The sequence below is a fragment of the Arvicanthis niloticus genome, chromosome 10 (genome assembly GCF_011762505.2).
Source record: "Arvicanthis niloticus isolate mArvNil1 chromosome 10, mArvNil1.pat.X, whole genome shotgun sequence".
In the NCBI taxonomy this organism is placed as follows: Eukaryota; Metazoa; Chordata; class Mammalia; order Rodentia; family Muridae; genus Arvicanthis; species Arvicanthis niloticus.
In genome coordinates, this window is record NC_047667.1 from 65,825,214 (window position 1) to 65,845,786 (window position 20,573).

The window sequence follows — 20,573 nt, forward strand, 5'->3', positions numbered from 1 at the left end:
GTGGACGTTCTCCAGAGACCTGCCCCAGCCTGAGCTCTATCCCTTAGTCAGGTGTTCTATGACACAGTAGGACCTTTATGGTCACCTGACAAAGTAGGAACAAGAGGCAATAAGGAACCAGACATGAGGACTGTTTGTCAGAGAACAGAGGACTGGTCTGAGATAGCTGGGGGAGGGTACTAGTTACACCTGCATAGGGGCAGCTGGAGTTATGATGTGAAGGCAAGGCACTAATTAGACCAGCTTTGTGTTTGCTTTTAAATTGTACTTGAGTCAACACTCCTAGCAGGGACTGAAGGAAGCCCTGGAACAAAGAAACTACAGGTGAGATTCATACTGGAGGGCCAGTAAGAGAGGAAAAGAGGCCCTGGTCAGATGTTCCCAACAGGATGAAGAAAAAGGGGCAGATACAATAACATTTAATGGGATTCATGACAGATGAGATGGGTCAGAACTCTGATGGTTAACACTGGTTGTCACCTTGATGGGCAGTAGAACCACCTCAGGAGACAACCTTTGGGGCATGACTGCTAGATTGGGTTTTCTGAGGTGGCAGTAACCTCCTCACTGTGGGCAGCACCATACCACAGACTGGGGTCTTGGGCTGAATAAGAAGGGGGAGTGAGCACCAGCAGCCATCTCTCTTTGCTTCCTGACTGCAGATGCAGTATGACATGTGACAGCTTCCTGAAGTTCCTGCCGCCAAGACTCACCCTGCCAGGATGGACTATACCTCTTCAGACTGTGAGCCAAGACGACTGTACCTCCTCAGACTGTGAGCCAAGACTGTACCTCCTCAGACTGTGAGCCAAGACTGTACCTCCTCAGACTGTAAGCCAAGACTGTACCTCCTCAGACTGTGAGCCAAGACTGTACCTCCTCAGACTGTGAGCCAAGACGACTGTACCGCCTCAGACTGTGAGCCAAGACGACTGTACCTCCTCAGACTGTGAGCCAAGACTGTACCGCCTCAGACCATGAACCAAAATAAGCCTTTGTTTTTTACGTTGCTTTTGTCAGGGGCTTGGCTGCAGCAACAAGAAAAGAAACTATATAAAGTAGAAAGAAAATTCTAGAATAGTCCCAAGGTTCAGCTTTTATGAAGAGCTTTTGGTACCACTTATAGAAATCTGGCAAGTACTTGTCACTGGGCTCAAGGAAGTGGGCTCAGATAGGAATATTCACATTTAGGGTAATGCAAGGACCAAGGTAAACACAGCCAAGGAATGTGTGACTTCCCTTTTGTCTTAGTAATCCTGATAAGGCCCCAGACCCAGTGACTCTGGGACTTGGTTTATTGCTTTGATTGCTACCTGGTGTGATCTCTTTGTTCACTGCCTTGATTACTTTGTCTTTTATGTAAGAACTGACCCTATTCTCTGCAAGTACCTAGAATGGTATAAAAGCTGACTAGGAAAAAATAAACCGGCTTCAGTCTCAGCACTGGATGGAGTCATGTTATAATGTTTGTCTAATTGTCTTTTTCTTTTCAATCCTCACTCCTGCACCTGAGACCCTGTTGACTGACTGAGCTGGCCTGATCAAGCTTTGGTGTGTGTTCTTGAGCTACAGTTAAGAGGAGTGAGAACAGGATTAAAGTGTTTAGGAAGATGGGAGGAGGTATCTGTGTGGGGCAAGCCAGGTGACTCTCAAGTGGTTGCTCATGATCTGAATGGCAGCTAGACAAGCAGCAAAAGCTCAGCAGATCTCTGGGGGAAGCAGAAGCCCCCCATCCCTGAGAGCATGATTCCTAGTCCAACACAATGTGCAGTAGCTTCTGTGACTACTCAACACTTAAAATGCAGCCTTTGCAACTGAGCTGCTGGGTTTGTCCCACTAAGAGAGGCGCTGTCAACTCAGCATCCTTCTGTGAGCAGCCATGGAAGAGATCTGCCCCCGACACCGGGCAGTTGACTCTCTATGACTGAGCCTCTACTTCTGAAACTAGACACACGGAAGGAGCAAACATCACAGGCTCAGGGCTCAGTCCTACAAGGCAGCCCCCACTTCAGAGACTGCAGACAAGCCACTGGCTGTTTTCCTAGTGATTCTGAGTGACCAGCTAAACACCGACAATCCCCAAATATCTGTAGGAGTCTCGGTTCACTTTCCAAGATGTCTCACAAAGGTGGGGAGTTGCGGGTCTCTCTCTTTTTTTAATGTTTTTATTTATTATATGTAAGTACACTGCAGCTGTCTTCAGACACCTCCATAAGATGGTATCAGATCTCATTACGGGATGGTTGTGAGCCACCATGTGGTTGCTGGGATTTGAACTCATGACCTCCGGAAGAACAGCCAATGCTCTTAACCACTGAGCCATCTCACCAGCCCCCATGCGGGGCTCTTTATATGTTTACAGGTTCACTGTAAGGCTGGTGGGAAGGGCTTCTTAGACAAATCATGGAAGGAGGGGCTGGGAACTGCTAACCTTCTCTGGGTACTCCACCTTCCAGCCCCCCCCCCCATCCCATGGTGATAGGTCATATTGTCTTTAACATGGAAAGCCTTTTCCTTTGGTCTTTTATGAAAGTGTCACAGTGGCCATGAACAACAAAATCTTCAGTTTTCTTCCTGCCAGGCTTAGGGGTGACAAGATCAAACCTTCTACACTCATGGCTGGTTCCCCTGGCAACAGGTCCCCATCCTGAGGTTGGCTGTGAGTCTATTAGACTTTGACTCATTAGCATGAGAAGCTTCTATCTCATAGAAATTCTAAGGGATCCAGGAGCTGAGTCCTACTTCTGGTGCTCAGGGAGTCACAAAGGTCTTGGCCAATCCACATAGGGACCTAGGGACCGAGCTCAAAGAAAAAGCTCAGAACAAAGATCCTCCTGGCGTGCATATCTACAAAGGTTTTAAGGGCTCTGTGCTAGGATCCAGGGGAAGAAACCAAATATACACTCCATATTCTATCCAAATATTGTCGTAACTTCAGTGAATTTTAACAAACATGAATTTAAATAGCCACATGGGATTAACAGCCAGAGTTTCGGCTGGCACAGATCTGGACAGGAGCTAATATTAGACATGCCAGCACCACTCATCAGAGGCTGCTGAGATCAGAAGGGACCTTAAGAGTTTATCTGGCAGAATTCTCTCATTTCACAAATAAGAAAATTCAGGCCCAAGCAGAAGTGATTTAAGCAAAAAAAAAAAAAAAAAAAAAAAAAAAAAAAAATCACTACAGCAGAGAGACGTCAGGAGGCCCAGGGCGCTCCGGGCTTCTGTGCACGACCTCACGCCCTTTCCACCTCTCAGGAAGTTTCTTGTGCTGATGCAAAAAATAGCTGCAATTTGGTTTAATTCTGGTGTGTGGAATCGATGCAGCTGATGGGCAAAGCCTCATGGAAGATCATGCGCTCCCCCTGCTGAGCACAGCGTCTGCCTGTACATCACGGAAGTAGCTATCTTAGTTATCTTTTGATAGATATACATAATAGAATGTACTGCAGTTAAACCACAAAAGGCACTCATTAAGGGAACCCCAGTAGCCTGTGCAACCCCCAAAAGTACCTCACAGACAGCTAGGAGGCAATTCAGTCACGGACTGTTCACAGATTTTCCCACCAGAGCTCAATGATGTCTTTTTAGGACCAAAGCTGGGCTCTAGACCAAGACCTTTCTCTCTTAAAGTGGGTGTCACTTCCACCACTCCTGGGCTGCACACTGGGTCCCATCTTCATTCACACATGACAGTTCAGACTCTGGAGCTCTAAGACCTGTGGTGTGCAGGACAGTGGAACATGTCTGGCTTCTGCCTTATATCATGACCCTCAGAAAGCAGGAAGAGCCTCAGATGTAAGAAGGCAATTCAATAGGTGACTAAGACAACACTCCGCAAATGACCAACTGATAAACAAGCCATCTGCACTCTTTAGAAACCAGGGAGGGATCTTACAGTCCCATTGCTAAGAGTTTCCTTCACTTTCGCATTTAAAAAAGCACCTCTATATTGCAGGTCCTTCCATTTTATACCCCACATTATTTTTAACTTATCAACAGATACATTTATCTTCAGCAATGGCTACATATAGAATTGCATATAGGTGTCTAAACTGTGGATGTCAACACTCACAGCATAAAAGGTTTCTTTCCATTTGTTACTTTTAATCCATATTAAAAAAAAAAAACCCTCTAGCAACACTTTCCTCAACAGAAGAAACAGACATGGAGTAAGCAATGAGTCACAGCATCATCTAAGAACAAAAACTGCTGACCTGGGGGCCATGACCAAGGTCCTTCCATCCAGCAAAGGGATGAAAAGTGTGTCAAGACATTAGGAGTGTCTGAGCCTGGGACCAGGAATGCAGTCTCTACCACTGGTACTAACTGTGATGGACTCTGATCATGACAAGAAATGAGAGAAGACACCAGACATCAGGCCAAGATTTGAGGGGAAGCCAGAAAGAGATGTACTTCTGATGGCTCAGGGAGGAAGCCAGCATCATTCATTCAGCCCAGCATGGCTGACAAGCAGGTAATTGTAGTAGCAAGAAAAATAGGCTTAGGACAAATTAACAATCGAAGAAAGCATTTGTTCTGGGTTGGGCCCAAGGTCCTTGGTCTGGTGATCTAGGAATGTGGTAACAGGTTTTCTGTGAGCACCATGAAATAGAAAGGTCATAAATAAAAAGTAAACAATTCTATTATAAGTATAACAATAAAACAGATAATTAGCCAGTCTAGTTGATCAAGACATCAAAATAAGACATAAGACAGATGACCTGTTCCTTAGTAAGTACAGATTGTCCTCAGCCAAGCATAGGGAGAAACTTGCTACTGTAGATTTGGCCTGCTTAAACTTTGCTAATCTATGATGAGAATTATTGCATTGGGATTACAATAAGCTTGTGAAGAGAAAGATAGATGAGAATTGTTTAGTTAGATATGTTTCAAAAAAGAAATGCATACTCAACAATCCTGTTGTAATTTCCTCTTATGTAATGATTTTAATCTGTTTTTGAAGAATATGTCTTTGTGGTGATTTTGTCTAGAGAATGTGTAACTTGTAACCCTGAGGTAATAAAAATTTGTCCTAAGGGGTATAAAATGGGTTAAGAAAAATATACTGCTGCAGCCTGCTTTTGCTCCCATCACTCTACCTGTATGTGCGCGTGTGCATGTGTGCATCCCCATTGGCTGCTATCTAGACAGACTCTGGTCAGCCCCACTGAGTGCTGACTCCCCATCAGCTGCTTTCAACACTGACCCCCAATTGTTGCCATACCTCACTACCTGCCTCGGTTTACCCTGTAGTGTCAAAGCTGGCCTTTGACACCTAGGCATTTATACTGAACCCTACCAGGCTCCACCCAGCCCAGCATGGCTTCAGAAACAGAGCTTCAGGCAAGAGGATCCTGGGGTCAGAAAATGTCATAATCAGTGCCTGCAGGGACCTAGAGAAAGGCTGCAAGGGAGGAAACAGCATCTAGGACAGACTGGAGGGGGACAGGATAGGGACACTTATACCCAGTGACTCTTCTGCAGGTAAAGACAAAGTGAGCCTTTGTCAGGTTCCACTGCTTCTGGTCACAGTGTTGAGTGGTTTGCATACATTATCCTGAGATGCAGGACTGAGTTCTTCAAAATGCCACAATCAGGAGATGTTGAGTCCTATATAAAGTGGCATATGGTTTACACCTGTCCCCTTTACCTGATCCGCAGGGCTACAAAGGCACAGATACTAGGCTTAGCTAGGAACACTGTTTTAGTAAGACCATGCTTTATACCATCATTAAAAAACATTTACTTAACACTAAAAAAGGTGTTACATTTGCAAAGTAAAAAGGAAATTAAATCTTTAGTAACTAAGCAAGTGTTTGCATTGGAACTGTCATCTCCATGTGTATTTAGACATACATATTCAGTGGCTTTCACTGTGTGTGTGTTTAGAAACATATGCAATAGCTTTCGCCTCCATGTGTGTTTAGAAACATGTATGTATGCAAGGGCTTCCTCAGTGGACTCAGAATTCACATGTGCTTTGCTGTTTCTAAGCTGTTAGACTAAATACAGACCATAATTTTCCTCCCATGACCACCTGGACCTTACCCCAGGAATGAAGCCTCCCCCTTTCCATTAAACCCTCCTCTCAGTTTCCAGCTGGTAACCCAAAGGAGTCTCAAAAGATCTCTGAATATGGGCAAAGCGCAGCTCACTGGTGGCTCTCTTCCTTCTTCTTGGGGAGCCCTTTACCTTGAATGAATCCTTCACTTTACCACCTGACTTCTTAAATATGCAAGGGAAACTCTTCCCAAGACTTTGGACATCACACAATCCCAGACAAACTTGCAATGATGGTGAGCAGACATCATCACCAATACCATGAACATTACAATGGCCTGCAGTAGTTTACTTTGTAGCTGATAGTATCTATCTTAAAAGGGGTGAAAAGTACAATGACATATACCTGTAGTCCCAGCTACTCAGGAGACTAAGGCAAGAGGATACTTAAGCCCAGGTCTCAAGGTCAACCTGGGCAAAGTAGCAAGCCATATTGTGGCTTTCATGACACAGCAATCCTAAGACATCACTGAGACTCAAAATTCAAGCCCCAAAGTTATTTTTTAAACCCAACTCTTAATCTGAAGAACTAGAGACATGAACCAGTCAGTCATAAGGCAGGCTTTTAGCTTGCTTAGCTAACCCGATAATGACAGTCTCCATCCTTTCAACAATTTGAGATAGCACATACACAACGAAAAGGCTGGAGCAGAAAAGATAGAATGAGAAGTGAACAGCCATCTGGTCTACCTTCCCTCTATCAGAACAAATCATGTATTGGAAAGGTGAGGTGTGTTTTCATACAAGTGCTTTCATTTGGACAGGTTCGAATCTGCACTGTATTAAACACCATGCTATTAGCAGAATCTGTCCATGTATGAGATGAATCTTTCTGGTTTTGTTAGTTACCGAGATAAACATCCTGACTTTATCAGGATGGGCCTTATTTGATTTACAACTCCACGTCAGAGTCCTTCACTGAGAGGAAGTCAAAGTAGGAGGAACTCAAGCAGTTAGACAGACCAGAGCCAAAAGCAGAGAGAGAATAGAGTCACCCTTGCTTGATCACTCATCTAGCTGTCTCCTGTCTCATATAGTTCAGAAACCCTTGCCTAAAGAATGTTGACACCCACAATGGGCTGGATCTTCCTACATTAACAATTAAGTCAATCCCCTCTAGGCATGTCTACAAGCCTACCTGATCTAGAGAGTTCCTCAGTGGAGGCTGCCAAGTGATTCTAGGTTGTGGCAAGTTGTCAAGAAAAAAATCACTTCAGGAATTCATTTTCTAAGAGCCATAACAACTCCAAAAGCCTTCTCAAAAGCTTCAGATCCTCCCTGGAGGCTTACAGCCTCTCCCATTCACCTTAGTACCACCCAAGGCAGCATTCATACTTGATACCTTTGTAAATCCTAAGAAAATGTCAAAGTATCCTCTTTCTGGCCAAAATAATGGCTTGGATATGCCAAACATGGTGTTTAAAATAAATGTGGAAATTTTAGTAAAATTATTTTGCTATAGAGGAAAAAAGAGCCATTTGAAATACACATTTGAAATGGATTAAAAACATTAAATATATACAATATTTAAAAATAGGAAAATACAGTTTTAATGGTTTTAAATTTATAAGCATGCAAACAATAAAAAAAAATCAGAAAGAAAAGTGAAATTGAATTTTTTTAAAAATACAAATCTTTATTTTCTTGCCAAAGCTAGACTAAGCTAAATTTGAACATGACAGCCTATTGTCCGTAATGAGACAGACATTCTATTCTACAATATTTTCTTGTCAAATTGGTCATTTTCCCTTTTGCTTTTGTAGTGACATGTGAAGAACTCCAGGCAGTGTCTTCTGAGGTTCTCTGGTGAGTGGCTGTTCTGACTCCTGGAAGCCTTTCCTCTGGTTTGTGTAAGATAAAGAAGGATGGAGTTCACCCCTATCCTGCTGTCACCATAGAACACCCAGAGGAAAATGCTCACACTTCCCATGTGACTGGCCCTTCTTGCCTCAGCCCTGTGCCGCACGCACTAGCACCAAACAGGACGCTCATTCTTCAGCTTTGAGATCACAGAGTGGGCTCTGAGGAAGCTTACATCACTCCAGAGAAGACAACATTACCACCATCCATGTCAGAGCCACAGCTGATTAATCTCAGGCAGGCTGCACAAGCCTGACAACCCAGAGAACACTTGAGGAGCTTGCTGGAGCCAATAAATAGTTCTTGGAACAAAAACAAACCAAAAATGGTACCAATTCCTTTTACACACCTTCCTTCACAAGCTGGAATATAATTTTCCCTTGAAAAAAACTCCTCAAGTGTAAAATCAATCTCTCTCTCTCTCTCTCTCTCTCTCTCTCTCTCTCTCTGGCTCTCTTGTCCATAAATGCACAAGAAAATGGCACTCCTCTCTAGTGTACCCCAGGGCCACTGACCACTGCTCGATGACACTGCAGCTTTCTCAGTGTCTGAAGGGTGATTGAGATTCTGCTGGCTAAACAGTAGAAGCCACTTAGCCCGCCCCCTGCACCAGCTGCTCTTTCCTTCCTCCTCAGAGCAGAACTTAAGAGGTGCTGCTGATGTCCCCTCTCCACATGCAGCCTGGCTTTAGCACCATCGGGCCACTGAAACCTTTCTTACCACTGCGTCTGATCTTAAACACACTTGGTTTCTTGTAATTCACCTCACAAGCTTGGAACAAGAAAGCTGGAAAGCCAGCACCAGCCCATCCGATCCCAGAACTCAAGAGACAGAGGACCACTCTGCTCTAAGCAACCAGTTATATCTGTCTCCTGAGCTGACACTCCTGAGCTGAGAGGAGGACACAGGAAGAAACTCTGGGGTCTCTAAGTCGTTTTCTGGGGGGGATGTCAGCATGTGGTAGAGGATGAAAACAGCTGCTCACAGAAACTGGGGTGCGGGAGGTGGAGATGTCACTCAGTCCCCAGCCATAAGCAGTTTGTATTATTTGTTCTGGCTGCCTTTGAGTAAAGGGGATGTAAATCCCCAGGATTCACAAGAAAGAGGAAAATACACCTCTCCAAGCTCCATTTGTTTCACACACTAACCAGAATAACTAGCTACAATCATTCAACAAGGCCTTGAACCAGGGATCCGGCACCAGCTACAGTTGACCCATGCATCCAGACCCATCCTTGTTAGGAGACAAATGGCAAGTTCACTGTCTGCAGAAGCAGAGTCTCCCAGCCTAACGTACCTCCTCTCATTTCATTCATTCACTCCCTCCATAAATGCTTGTTGAAGGTTCATTCCACACAAGTTTCTCAACTTGAATATTAGTAAATAACTAGGGCTTGACCCCTTCCCTGAAGAAAGTTACCAGAGAAATTAAGGGCCAACTTGTGTTTACCACAGGCCTTGTGGGAACAGTTCCAATGAAATTCAAAGTTCCAAAACATCAAGTCCATACTCCAAACTAGGATGCAGGTATAGATCAGTAGTGGGTGTTACCTAGCAAGTCTCTGGGTTTCACACCCAGCACAAGAGGTAAGGGACTGCTATTTCAAGACCCTGAGTTCCACGTTCAGCCCGGGAGGTGAGGGGCTGCTATTCTTGGTTATCTTACCAGGCAGCCTTTTCTGATCTGTTTAACTGTGGAATTCTTGTACCATTGTAAGAATGTAAGAATTTCAGGTCTCAGCTTGAACTTAAAATTAAAAGATCCTTAAGTTTGTGTTTCGGTTAGCACTCAAACATTAGCTGCCCCCGAGGCACATCCCAGGAGGAGCACATTCCAAAGACTCAAGCACAACACACATTCCAGGAAGAAGGGCCCAAGATAAGAGTTTATCAGGGAGATGAGCCCTCAACACAGTACACCTGGGTAAACAGAAGCCACTTAAGCTGACCCTAATTGTTGTAAAGATAAGGTGAAAATTTGAGTTACCTAGAAACTGGGCCTGGGAACAGCTGTTTGAAATCCTTTATGGTTATTATTTAAGAAGTAATTAACTGTCCTTGTGAACTCTGTAAAAATGGTATATAAGCTGCTTCTAGCTTTGGCTTGGGGTTCCTCTTACCTGCATGTAGGGGAGCCCCAGTGCACTGGTTATCATCTTATCATCAATACACCTTATGTTGTTGCATCGAATCTTTTGTCTGTGAGTGTTTCTGGGGGAGCACATCCCCTGGTTTTGGATCCTTAGGTCCAACACCATCTCTGCTATATCTCTGGCTTATTATCCTTCCTGATACGCTGTTCTGACCCTTGCTGTATCAAGAGTTCACACACTATGTTTACCATCTTGAAGAAAACTAAGGCATTCCAAGGTGCAGCCTCTGAGGAAGTTTGAGAGAAAGCAAGGAAGGCTTAACTCCACCACACACACACACACACACACACACACACACACACACACACACACACCTTGGGACATTGCCATCTCAGCCTAGTGCCAAGGTTCTGCACAAGTGACATTTTCCTTCAGTATCTTACCCGTGGGGAAGGATCATGTCTTGAGGCAAGCTGAGCCACCACATGACATGCACAGAAGCCACAATGACTAGAATTTAACAAACTTTCCGAATCAATAAACATGAGCCAATATTTACAGAAAGGAAAGCCAGCCAGTGATGGTTACTTCCCTCACAGCCTTTCATTTACAGTGATTCTTCAGTGACCATTATTCCCTCCAAGGTTTTTGACAGACATCTCAATATTTTTTTAACATTATTAAAAATGATGGTCACTATGAAGAATTTAGAAAACATAGGAAAGTTGGGTTTTTTAAAGATTAGTTTAGCTTACTTTAGTTTATATGTGTATTTTACCTGCATGCCTGTATGTATATAAACCATGTATGTGCCTTGTGCCCAGAGAGGCCAGAAAGAGGGCATTGGATCTCCTAGAATTAGAGTTACAGATGGTTGTGAGTTATCAGGAATGGGAATCAAACCCAGGACCTCTGCAAGAACAACAAGTGTTCTAAACCATGGAGCCATTGCTTTAATCTCACAAAGTTGATTTTCAAAATCATATCTATTTTATAAGCACTGTCAATTTCTGGTCTATTAATTTCTGTCTAATTTGTTTAACTTCATATCTATATGAAATTAGTATGTTCCATAATACAACCCTGGTAAAAACTTACCAGTAAACGAGGTTGTAAACTCCTGTCTATAATCTCAATTATACACTAGGTCATATTTCCACAACTGTAAAACAAGTGATAGACTCGGTTTTAAAAGATTAAACTCAATGGGAGAGAACTGGTCGAATGGACTGTTGGATGTCTGACAGGAGCCAACAAAGCTTGCTTTTTTCACTTGCTACTTATTTCTCCAGTGACTTCATCCATGGAAGTAAGATCCTAGTAAATGTGGTGGATAATTTTGGTTGTCTACCCTTGAGAAGGCCCATTGGATGCCTTGAACACGTCTGTAGAGCATTTTCTTGATTGTGGATTGCTTTAGGCGTGCTTAGCCTACTACGGGCAGTCGATCCCTTGACAGGTCGGCCTGGACTGTATAAGAAATGACCAAGTAAGCTGTGTTCCTCTGTGCTCTCTGCTTCGGTTCCTGCCTCCAGGTTCTGCCTTCACTTCCTTTGATGGTGGAGCTACAAACTTAAATAAACCCTTTCCTCACCAAGTTGCTTTTGGACGATGTTTTATCACAGGAGCATAAAGCAAGCTATAGGAGAGTTTATGTCTGTCACTCCTGACAGAAACAGATCTGAGTCATTATTCACGTGGAACTGGGTGGACACACACACATGGTGCTAGCAATGTTTTCCTGGCAAGTAATTCAACTACCATCATTCTCTATGGTTTTCTACGGTTTTCTGTTTGCATTCTTCCATAACAGTTTTGCTGTTTGGTCAAAGCTAAGATCGAAAGGCATTGGCTTACCTGATTAAGAAATTGTGTAGTCCGACATCAAAATACCTGTTTGAAAGAGACAAAACAAGCCTATGAATAAAACAGTTGCAGCAACGATGGACATCATGATTTATATTATAAGCACTTTGAATGTGCAGCTACCCCTGGGTGATTGAGGTGTAGCCCTGGGGCAGCAGCAGCAGTAGAGGCTTAGGCTACACCTCCAACATCCTATTCAGAAGCTCTGGGGACCAAGCCCAGAAAGTTTTCTTAGGCCAAGTCATTCTAATGCAAAATCACCATCTCTGGGTGAGCAGGTGCCTACAAAACTAAGCTCCTCTAGAGATGAAGACCCCAGTGGTGGGTGCTATGTGCCCTCTACTTTGCAGTAGGAAGGCCCTTGACAACAGTAGTCCCCAGTGTTTATCTACCCAAACCAAATGAAATTTGTTTGAAAGCCCAGAGCTACACAATGAAGGGAGGAAGAGTGAGTGAGTTAGCTGTCTTCTGAGCCCCACCCTGTTGCCGTTCCTGCCAGTTTCCACCTGGAAGCACTTTGTCTTCCACAATTGGTCTGCTCTGAGCAGACTGTAGAAGGGCATCTCCTCCTGCTACAGCCTCACACAGGCCCCTCTGTGAGCCCTGGACAAAGCCTTTCCCATACCACTCAGCTGCTAAGTCCATATGAACTTCACTGACTCGGTTTCTTTAATTGTCAGGCTTCTTGATTCTGAGCACTGGACCAGCCAATGGCTTGTCCTTCCTTAATCTGAAGGACTAAGATGTTGGGGTGCCCCCATCACCCAGTGGGCACTAAATTGTCTTTGACTGTACCCCCAGACACTCCACTGTGTTGTCTCCTGAAAAACCTCAAATCTCTAAAATTAATGCCTGATTTGAGGCCTTCCAAACTGATACACCTCTACAATAAGGTCTGGATTTGGTACATTCTAGATAATGGTTCAAAATGGCCACCTAATGGCACTCTAGACCCAATCATTTTAAAGGGTCTTCATACATAATGCCAGCAGTCTGGTAAATGGAAAGAGGTTCCCTATATCCAAGCATTCATCTACCTTCGCTCTAATCCCTCTATGTGTTTTGCCTGTTCCCCACCCCAGCTTCTTTCAGCCATGAAGCCTACTCAACCACTGTTAGCTGACACTACACCATTAGATCCAGCTGACAAACTGCCTCCCTTCCATTGTAAACCTGTTTCCATGCTGCCGAAAACCCAAACTGCTGCCTCAGTTTCTTCTTCTCACCAGGATACCTCAGAGCCTACTAGCCCGACCTCTCCAGACCCCTCCCCTCCCTCTGTGCTAGCTGCAGGCCACTCTAATCACCCTGCGTTGGCACCAACCTTTACCCCTCCTATCACAAGTTCTAAGGCCACAGCCAAACCTCCAATTCCTTCTCCTCCAGGGACACCTAAACCAGCATCTGACCTTCCTCTAAGGGAAGTGGCTGGGGTTGATGGTCTGGTCAGAGTACATGTCCCTTTCTCACTGAGTGAACTTTCTCAAATAGAGAGCAGACTGGGTTCCTATACCTCTAACTCCTCCGCCTTTATTAAAGAGTTCCAGTACATCACTCAGTCTTATAGCTTGACTTTCCATGATATACATGTGATTCTCACTAACAGTTTACTTCCTGATGAACGCAGGCAAGTTTGGGAAGAGGCAAAAAACACTTGCAGATCAGATTCATGAGACAGAAGGAACATATCCAATCAGATCTGAGGCAGTTCCTGACCAGGATCCTCATTGGGATTATAATTCCGCAGGTGGTATCTTAGCTCGAGATAGATTTATAACATGTCTTTTGGCAGGCCTAAGAAAGGCAGCCTTAAAGCCAGTGAACTTTGAAAAACTCCAAGAAGTTGTCCAGGACAAACAGGAAAACCCATCTCAGTTTTTAGAATGCCTTACAAAGGCTTTATTGCAGTATACCAACCTGGACCCTGAAAACCCAGAAGGTAAGCAACTTCTGATGACCTACAGTTTTTTCCCCAGAGCTACCCCGACATAAAAGCTAAACTTAGGCAGTTGGAGAAGGGGCCCCTAACTCCACAGGCAGAAGTCTTGACGCTGGCCTTCAAGGTGTACCATGAGAGACATGAGAAAGCCTGAAAACAGAAATACCACATGCTGGCAAAGGCTATCCAACCAGCCTCAGCCACTACCCCAGACTCCTGGTCTTTGAAGGCTCAGGGACCACCAGGCCCCTGCTATAAATGTGATCAACAAGGTCATTGGGTGAGGGTTTGCCCCAACCCCAGCAAGCCAAGGAGACCATACCCTAGGTGCCATCAGAGGGGACATTGAGCTGTTGATTTCCCTCATGTCACCCAGAACAGAGGGACATCACTCCCAGAAAATCCTTCAGCTGACTTTCTAGGATTGGCTATGGACGACTGACAGGGCCCGAGCTCTCTCAACCCGACCATGCCTATCACTAGCAGGGAGCCCTGGGTAGCTATCGTGGTGTATGGACAACTCATCTCCATCCTCTTGGACACTGGGGCCACTTACTCGGTCCTGACAGAGTTTTGGGGACCCACTTCACCTTCGTGTTTTCCTATAGTCGGGGTAAGAGGACAACCTTACCTTCCTCACCAGATCCACCCCCCACTTAGTTGCATTTTTTAGGGGTGTGCCTCTCACCCATTCCTTTTTGGTAGTGCCTACATGTCCTGTCCCCTTATTGGGAAGGGAGATTTTAGCTAAGTTGGGAGCCTCTATTTTCTTTGCTCCCCCAATTCACCTAAACCCAAGCTCACCTAAACCCAAGAAGAGCAGTTCCTCTGCTCCTTCTTCTAGACAGTCAAACTACTGACACTAACATGTCATTTCCCTTACCAGCTTCTCAGGTGGACCCTCGAGTTTGAGATGTACAGAACCCCTCTGTTACTAAACATCATTCTCCTGATGTCATCCAGTTACTGGACTCTACCAGGACCATGCTCTATTAAACTCCAGAGGACATAGAGATCACCTACTTTGTCCTCAATCCTAGAATATGAGACTCCACTCCGGCAGCTGAGCTCGACCTCACTGGACTAGACATGGGTTTCTCGTCCTCCCCCAGCCCCCGCTTGTTTCCATCCACATCAGCCCTTACATCTGGAGATTTGAGGTTCAAGAGACCCCCACAGATAAAAAACAGTCTTTCCAAACAGGGTCAGGAAACTGCTCCATAGCCAGATGCCAAGAACCAATCCAAGTTGCTATCATCCCTGTATCTGTTGTCCCATCTAAATATTATATTCTCTAGACTTGCTTTCTCTTTGACCAGATAGAAGATTATTGCAGAAAATGGCCAGACGATTATAAGGGCTGCCCATATTGGTCATATCAGATACATATGCTAGAATCACAGACCAACCATTTCTTCTACCAACACCACAAGACACTCTTTTCTACATATAAGACCCATAGGATTCCAGCTGTGGTGCTTCAGAACCGACAGGGGCTAGATGTCCTGAGAGCTAAAGAAGGTGGTCTTTGCCGGTTCCTCTAAGGAGAATGCTGTTTTTAGGGAACTTCCTGTTACAGGATTACCAGCCTGATGCACACATCTACCAATGATGGTAAAAGCCAACTACACCCCACAATGGACTACGCCCAACACAGCAGGAAGTAGTTTAAGAGACACGGCACCTTGACTCCCCTTTCACCATCTGCTTCCCATCCCCTTTTTTTCTTTATAATAAGAAAAAGGGAGGTATGTTGGTATCAGGCTCTGAACCCAGTGACATCACATCTAGGTGACCCCCCACATTGTTGCCAAGGCAACTGCCATACATTCTCAGGATCCACCTGGCCACCTTACCTGCAAGAGGCTACATCACCACCCATATAAATAGGCAGAACCCCCTGACCTCTCTCTCTTCTTCCTCTTCTTCTCCCCACCTTTGCCCTATCTCCTGAATAAACCCCACTTGGAACCATTTGGTCTGGTGTGGTCTGTTCCAAGCCACGCACGGACGAATATCATGTATTGAAGGCGAATCTCACATAAGCAAATTTCCACAACACAGGGGCTGGAAGGATGGCTCAGCAGTCATGAGCACTGATTGTTTTTGTAGAGGACCAGGTTTCAAATTCCAGACACCACAAGGTGGCTCACAACAAGTCTGTAAATCCAGTACCAGGGAATCTGACACCCTCTTCTGGCCTCCACAGGCAGGCATCAGGCATGCATGTGATACAAAGACACATTCAGGGAAAACATTTCTCATACACATAAAATCTTAAATGCTTTCTAAAACTTAAACATCCATACCACAAATAATGAGAGTAAACTTAAAACACCTGCAGAAAAAAAAGCTCCAGTTTTACTACCTGAGGCATGTTATAACCAGCATCTCTTGAGCTTCGTAAGGGTGCCACAACCTAAAGGTTCCATGTAGTGGGAAAATTTCCCCGCAAGTTGGGAGGATCTAATATGGAAGGAGTAAGGAGAGGAAGAGGAGTAAGGGAAGGGAGAGAGACCAGAGAGAGGGGAACATGGCAGCAGATGTGTGCGTGTCTCCAGAAGTCTAAGGTAATTGTAATATTTAGGTTGCGTATTGGGTATCACCTCTAATTGTGTGGGCATCTTGTTATTGAGCATTACCAAATATATAAAGCTATTGGATAATCTTTAAACATTTGAGTCTCATTTCTCCCAGGTACCTCGTGGATGGTAGGATGGTCTGGGCTCAGCCCAACCTTGTGGAGACAGCATGGAATATTGGCAGAGCCATCTCCCATGCTGGCATCTGGTGGGTGGCAGAGCTGGTGCTGCCTCGGCTAGTGGCCTGAGCCAAGCAGCTGTGAGATTATGCGGCTGCCACTTGTGGCCACAGGCCTTGTTTAGTCAGGAAGATGGCAGCTGAGTAAGAACAAACCAGACTGAGTGCCGCTGATGTAAAAGTATTACCACAACAGTTCCACAACCCTCCAAACAGCGCCACCCCCTGCAGATTGTGAGCTCTCTAGATTGTGAGATTGTGAGCCTAGGGTGGGGCTTTCACACTTAAAGTGCAACACTTACTGAGTGTCTAGAGTACGGCAGCACTATGTTCATTGTTCAACTGTGCTGAGACAGCCACAGTTTACAGCTGAAGGAAGTAGAGTTCAGAGAGGCTGTGATCTACATGGAGCCACGGCCAGGAGGAACCTCAGCTGGGCTGCAGACTGAGCCTGAACACAAGCTCTTCAAGCTCTTACCAAGCAGGCCCTGAAGATACCGGCTCTCGCTGCTTTTTACTGTTAACAACTAAAATAAAATGTGTTCATAGAATAGACCACCCTCCCTCAGCTCCACCTAACCCTGACTTATGCCTCTCCCAACGCAGCTGCCCTGCTCCAGGCTGCCTTGGTTCCTCTGAGCACACACAAGTCCCACAGGTGCCCCAGGCAGCCCCCGAAGGTACAGACTCTCACTGTTTCCCATTGTTTCTAACAGGAAAGGCCTGTTCATTTCATAAACCAATCCCTCCCCATCTCCACTTGACTCTGGCTTCTCTCAACACAGCTGCCCTGCTCCAGGCATCCTTGGTTCCTCTAAACACACGTGTTCTGCTGGTGCCAGCAGACCCTGGGGGCTTCCATCTGGCAGGCTCTGGAAAGCCACGTGACCTGCTGGGCTGCTGCTCCCAGGGCGAGGATGGAAAGACCCTATTCATAGGGCAATTAGAGGACTTAAGTCATATTAATATAGAAACGTGGCTTAGAGGGCACCTGGTGCACACAAGTCCTCAGCTTTTACGGCTCCATTTCCAGAGAACTCAGTAGGAGAAACGTGCTCTACACAAAAGCCTAAGATGCCTCATTAATGCAGCTCAGAAAGAGGCCATACTGACTCCAGGGCCCAAGCAGAGAAGCAGGCAAGCTGCTGGGTGCCTGGACAGCAATGGACAGCAGGATCAGGGAGAGCTCAGCAGTGAACAAGAGAAGAATGGAATACAGGGGAACCTGCCCTGCCCTGTTCTGATGGACCACTCACACACCGTCTCATTCTACTGAGGTCTCTCTCTCTCTCTGTATTGGTATTCATTTGGATTCACAAATCAATCAATACTGGATTCATGCCTTCAATGTGCTATGTGCACTGTGGTACCACAAGGTCCACAACTCTCATATTCTGGCTGTAGGAGGTAATTAAGTATGTCAATAAAAATCTGCTGAGGACAAAATACAAGGTATCCACACAGTGTGTCCCTATAACCTTAGCCTTTCTGTAGAGGGAATGGTTTTCTGCATAGTCAGAAAGGGACAAACGTGCAGGAACCCAAACAGGAAAGTTCCAGTTAGGAGTGTCTCCAAGGAGAGTAACCCCAAGCTGTGGTGTCATCATGGCTGGAGTTTAGTGTTGAGAAAAAAAAATGGGACACAGAGAGGTTGAAGAGAGGAATGGCTGCCAGATCTTAAGGGACCAGGGGTACCAGCGAGCTTGGGTTTTATCTGAACACCATTGAGAAGCAGTAGAGGGCTTCCAAAGAAGAACACACTTGTTTGTATTTCATGCTCTGGGAGAGAATCATATGCTTCAATATATCAATTAAAGAGATCACATTGGTTATCAAGAAAAGATGAGAGGAATCAAAGCATCTTTTCAGCACATTCTAAAAATTTTTGGATTTTGGAACACTTAAGAGTTTTTACACTCAATTTGATTGATTGAGGGACAATCAACAAAATCTATTTAACTATTCTAAAATTCCTCCTCCCCTTCAAAACCCCTCAAATCTTTTTAAAATTTTTATGATGTATGTGTGTGTGTGTGTGTGTGTGTGTCTGTGTCTATGTGTGAGTGTCTGTGTATGTGTGTCTATCTGTATGTCTATAGGGGAGTGAGCATGCCACAGTGTGTGTGTGGAGAGCAGAGGACAACTTTTAGCAGTCAGTTCTCTCCTTCCATCATGTGGGTTCCAGGGACTGAACTCATGCCATGAGGCTTGGCAGCAAGCACCTTTACCCACTGAGCCATCTTGGCAGCCCAAACCTCTCTAATCTGAAAGCCTTCTGGTCCCGAGTATTTCAGAGAAGAGATGCTCACACGCATATACTGTGATTAGTCTCAAAATTCTTAACGGCACTTGTCATGAGGAAAACTCAGTTTTGTTGCATTCAATAAAATCAGAGGAATCAGTGTTTTAAACACCTTGCTCCACAAACTTTGTTCTTCTTGTGTAAATCTATTCCTGGGACTAAAGAACTTAATTTCTCTCTTAACAAAGATTTAGCATCTACTATAGTCAGATATCTCCCAGGGCTGGGTGTATGGCACTGATTATGGGTGCTGACGGTTTAGTGGCAACCGGTGCAGCAAACCCAGCATTCTGGGGGCCACCTCCTTGAAGGCTGGGGCCTCAGTGGCTCTAGCAGCCTGCTGAGAACAGTGACTCCTCCAGCCTTCACTGTGCCAGGCAGCTGGAGAACAATGCCCTCCACTGACTTCAAGACCAACCAACCAGAGGAACCATGGCTACCGGGCCTCAGAGTTCCCTTCTGGCTGGTCAGCGGCACCCACAGATGACAGAAATGACTCTGTTCTGAAAGTCCCTTCACCCTAAGTTGAAAGCCAGTGGCCCATGCTTTGTCTTGGCCCCGAGTTTGCTTCTGTACCTTTTAACTGTGTGAGCTGAGACTTTCTACTTGGGATCCATTAGGACTTAAAAGGTAATTTGTTCTTTTGCAGTCACCTACTCTAAGAAAAAAGGATTAATCGGGGAAGACAGATTGGCTTTGCACAGCAGGGGATATCAAATTATATTAACAATCATGTTGTAATTATTCTACAAGATTCCTTGAAGTTCGGCACACCTTTATGAATATAATAATCCTTATTCAAAAAACATGAAAGTTTAATGATACCATTTATCCACAGGTAAAAGTTCCCATAAGCATATTCATCATTGAGGCTACATACCCAAGCCACATGATAACAGCAAGTACAAGCTCTTGTGTGGTATATTCTACCAACACTAGGATCCAGCCTCACACGCAAGTGTAAGAAATGGCCACAGATTTGAAGAGCCAGCCAACATTCATGCCAGCACTAAGCACTCAGACAGCACTTAGGCCAACACTCAAGACAGCACTCAGACAACAGTCGGCCCAGTACCTCAGATAGCACTCAAATCACCACTCAGACCAGTACCCCAGACAGCACTCAAGCAGGCATCCCAGACCGGCACTCAGACCTCCTAATTTCTGACACCTTTAAACTACATCTGCCGCACTGTTCCAGATGCAATCTATCATGTAATGTTCAACATATATCTATTGTGTGCACATATATTTGTTATATAGGAAGAGACAGCTAATACAGGTGAACTGACCCAGTTAAGAAATGATAATACATCAAATATTATTGTGTCTTTATGCCATCTTTATTTACAATATTTATATATTAGAATCTGTTCCCAAACACCAATTTTCATTTAATCACTAGTATGCCAGGTCCTCCTTGCTGTCCCCTCACTCCCAGCATGACTTGCTGATTCTCGCCTGGCTCGGAAAGCAGAGTCCCCAGTCCTTGGCACACAAGCCTTCAGGTGTCTCACCACCGCTGTCCATGGGCCCAGGCTTCACCACCGACGCCTTCCTGCCTCTGGGGCCTTCACCTTCCTGCACTGTGCGCAACCCCCTTCTCTGATGTCCAGGAGCCACTGTACACTCACACATCCCAAATGCAACTCCTCATTTCCCCTTGGGTTTGCTTCCCTGTGGTTTC

The 20,573-nt window shown here is 45.1% G+C and overlaps 1 protein-coding gene across 3 annotated transcripts in view; it reads right to left on the reverse strand.

Annotated features, from left to right (window-relative positions):
- Hhat (hedgehog acyltransferase) overlaps positions 1-20,573 on the reverse strand; it is a 249,454-nt gene that overhangs the window by 122,482 nt on the left and 106,399 nt on the right. For all 3 annotated transcript variants that reach the window (XM_034513689.2, XM_076941633.1, XM_076941634.1), the window contains one exon: positions 11,877-11,912. In XM_034513689.2, coding sequence (XP_034369580.1) covers positions 11,877-11,912 — 36 coding nt within the window. The remainder of the gene's footprint in view (positions 1-11,876; positions 11,913-20,573) is intronic.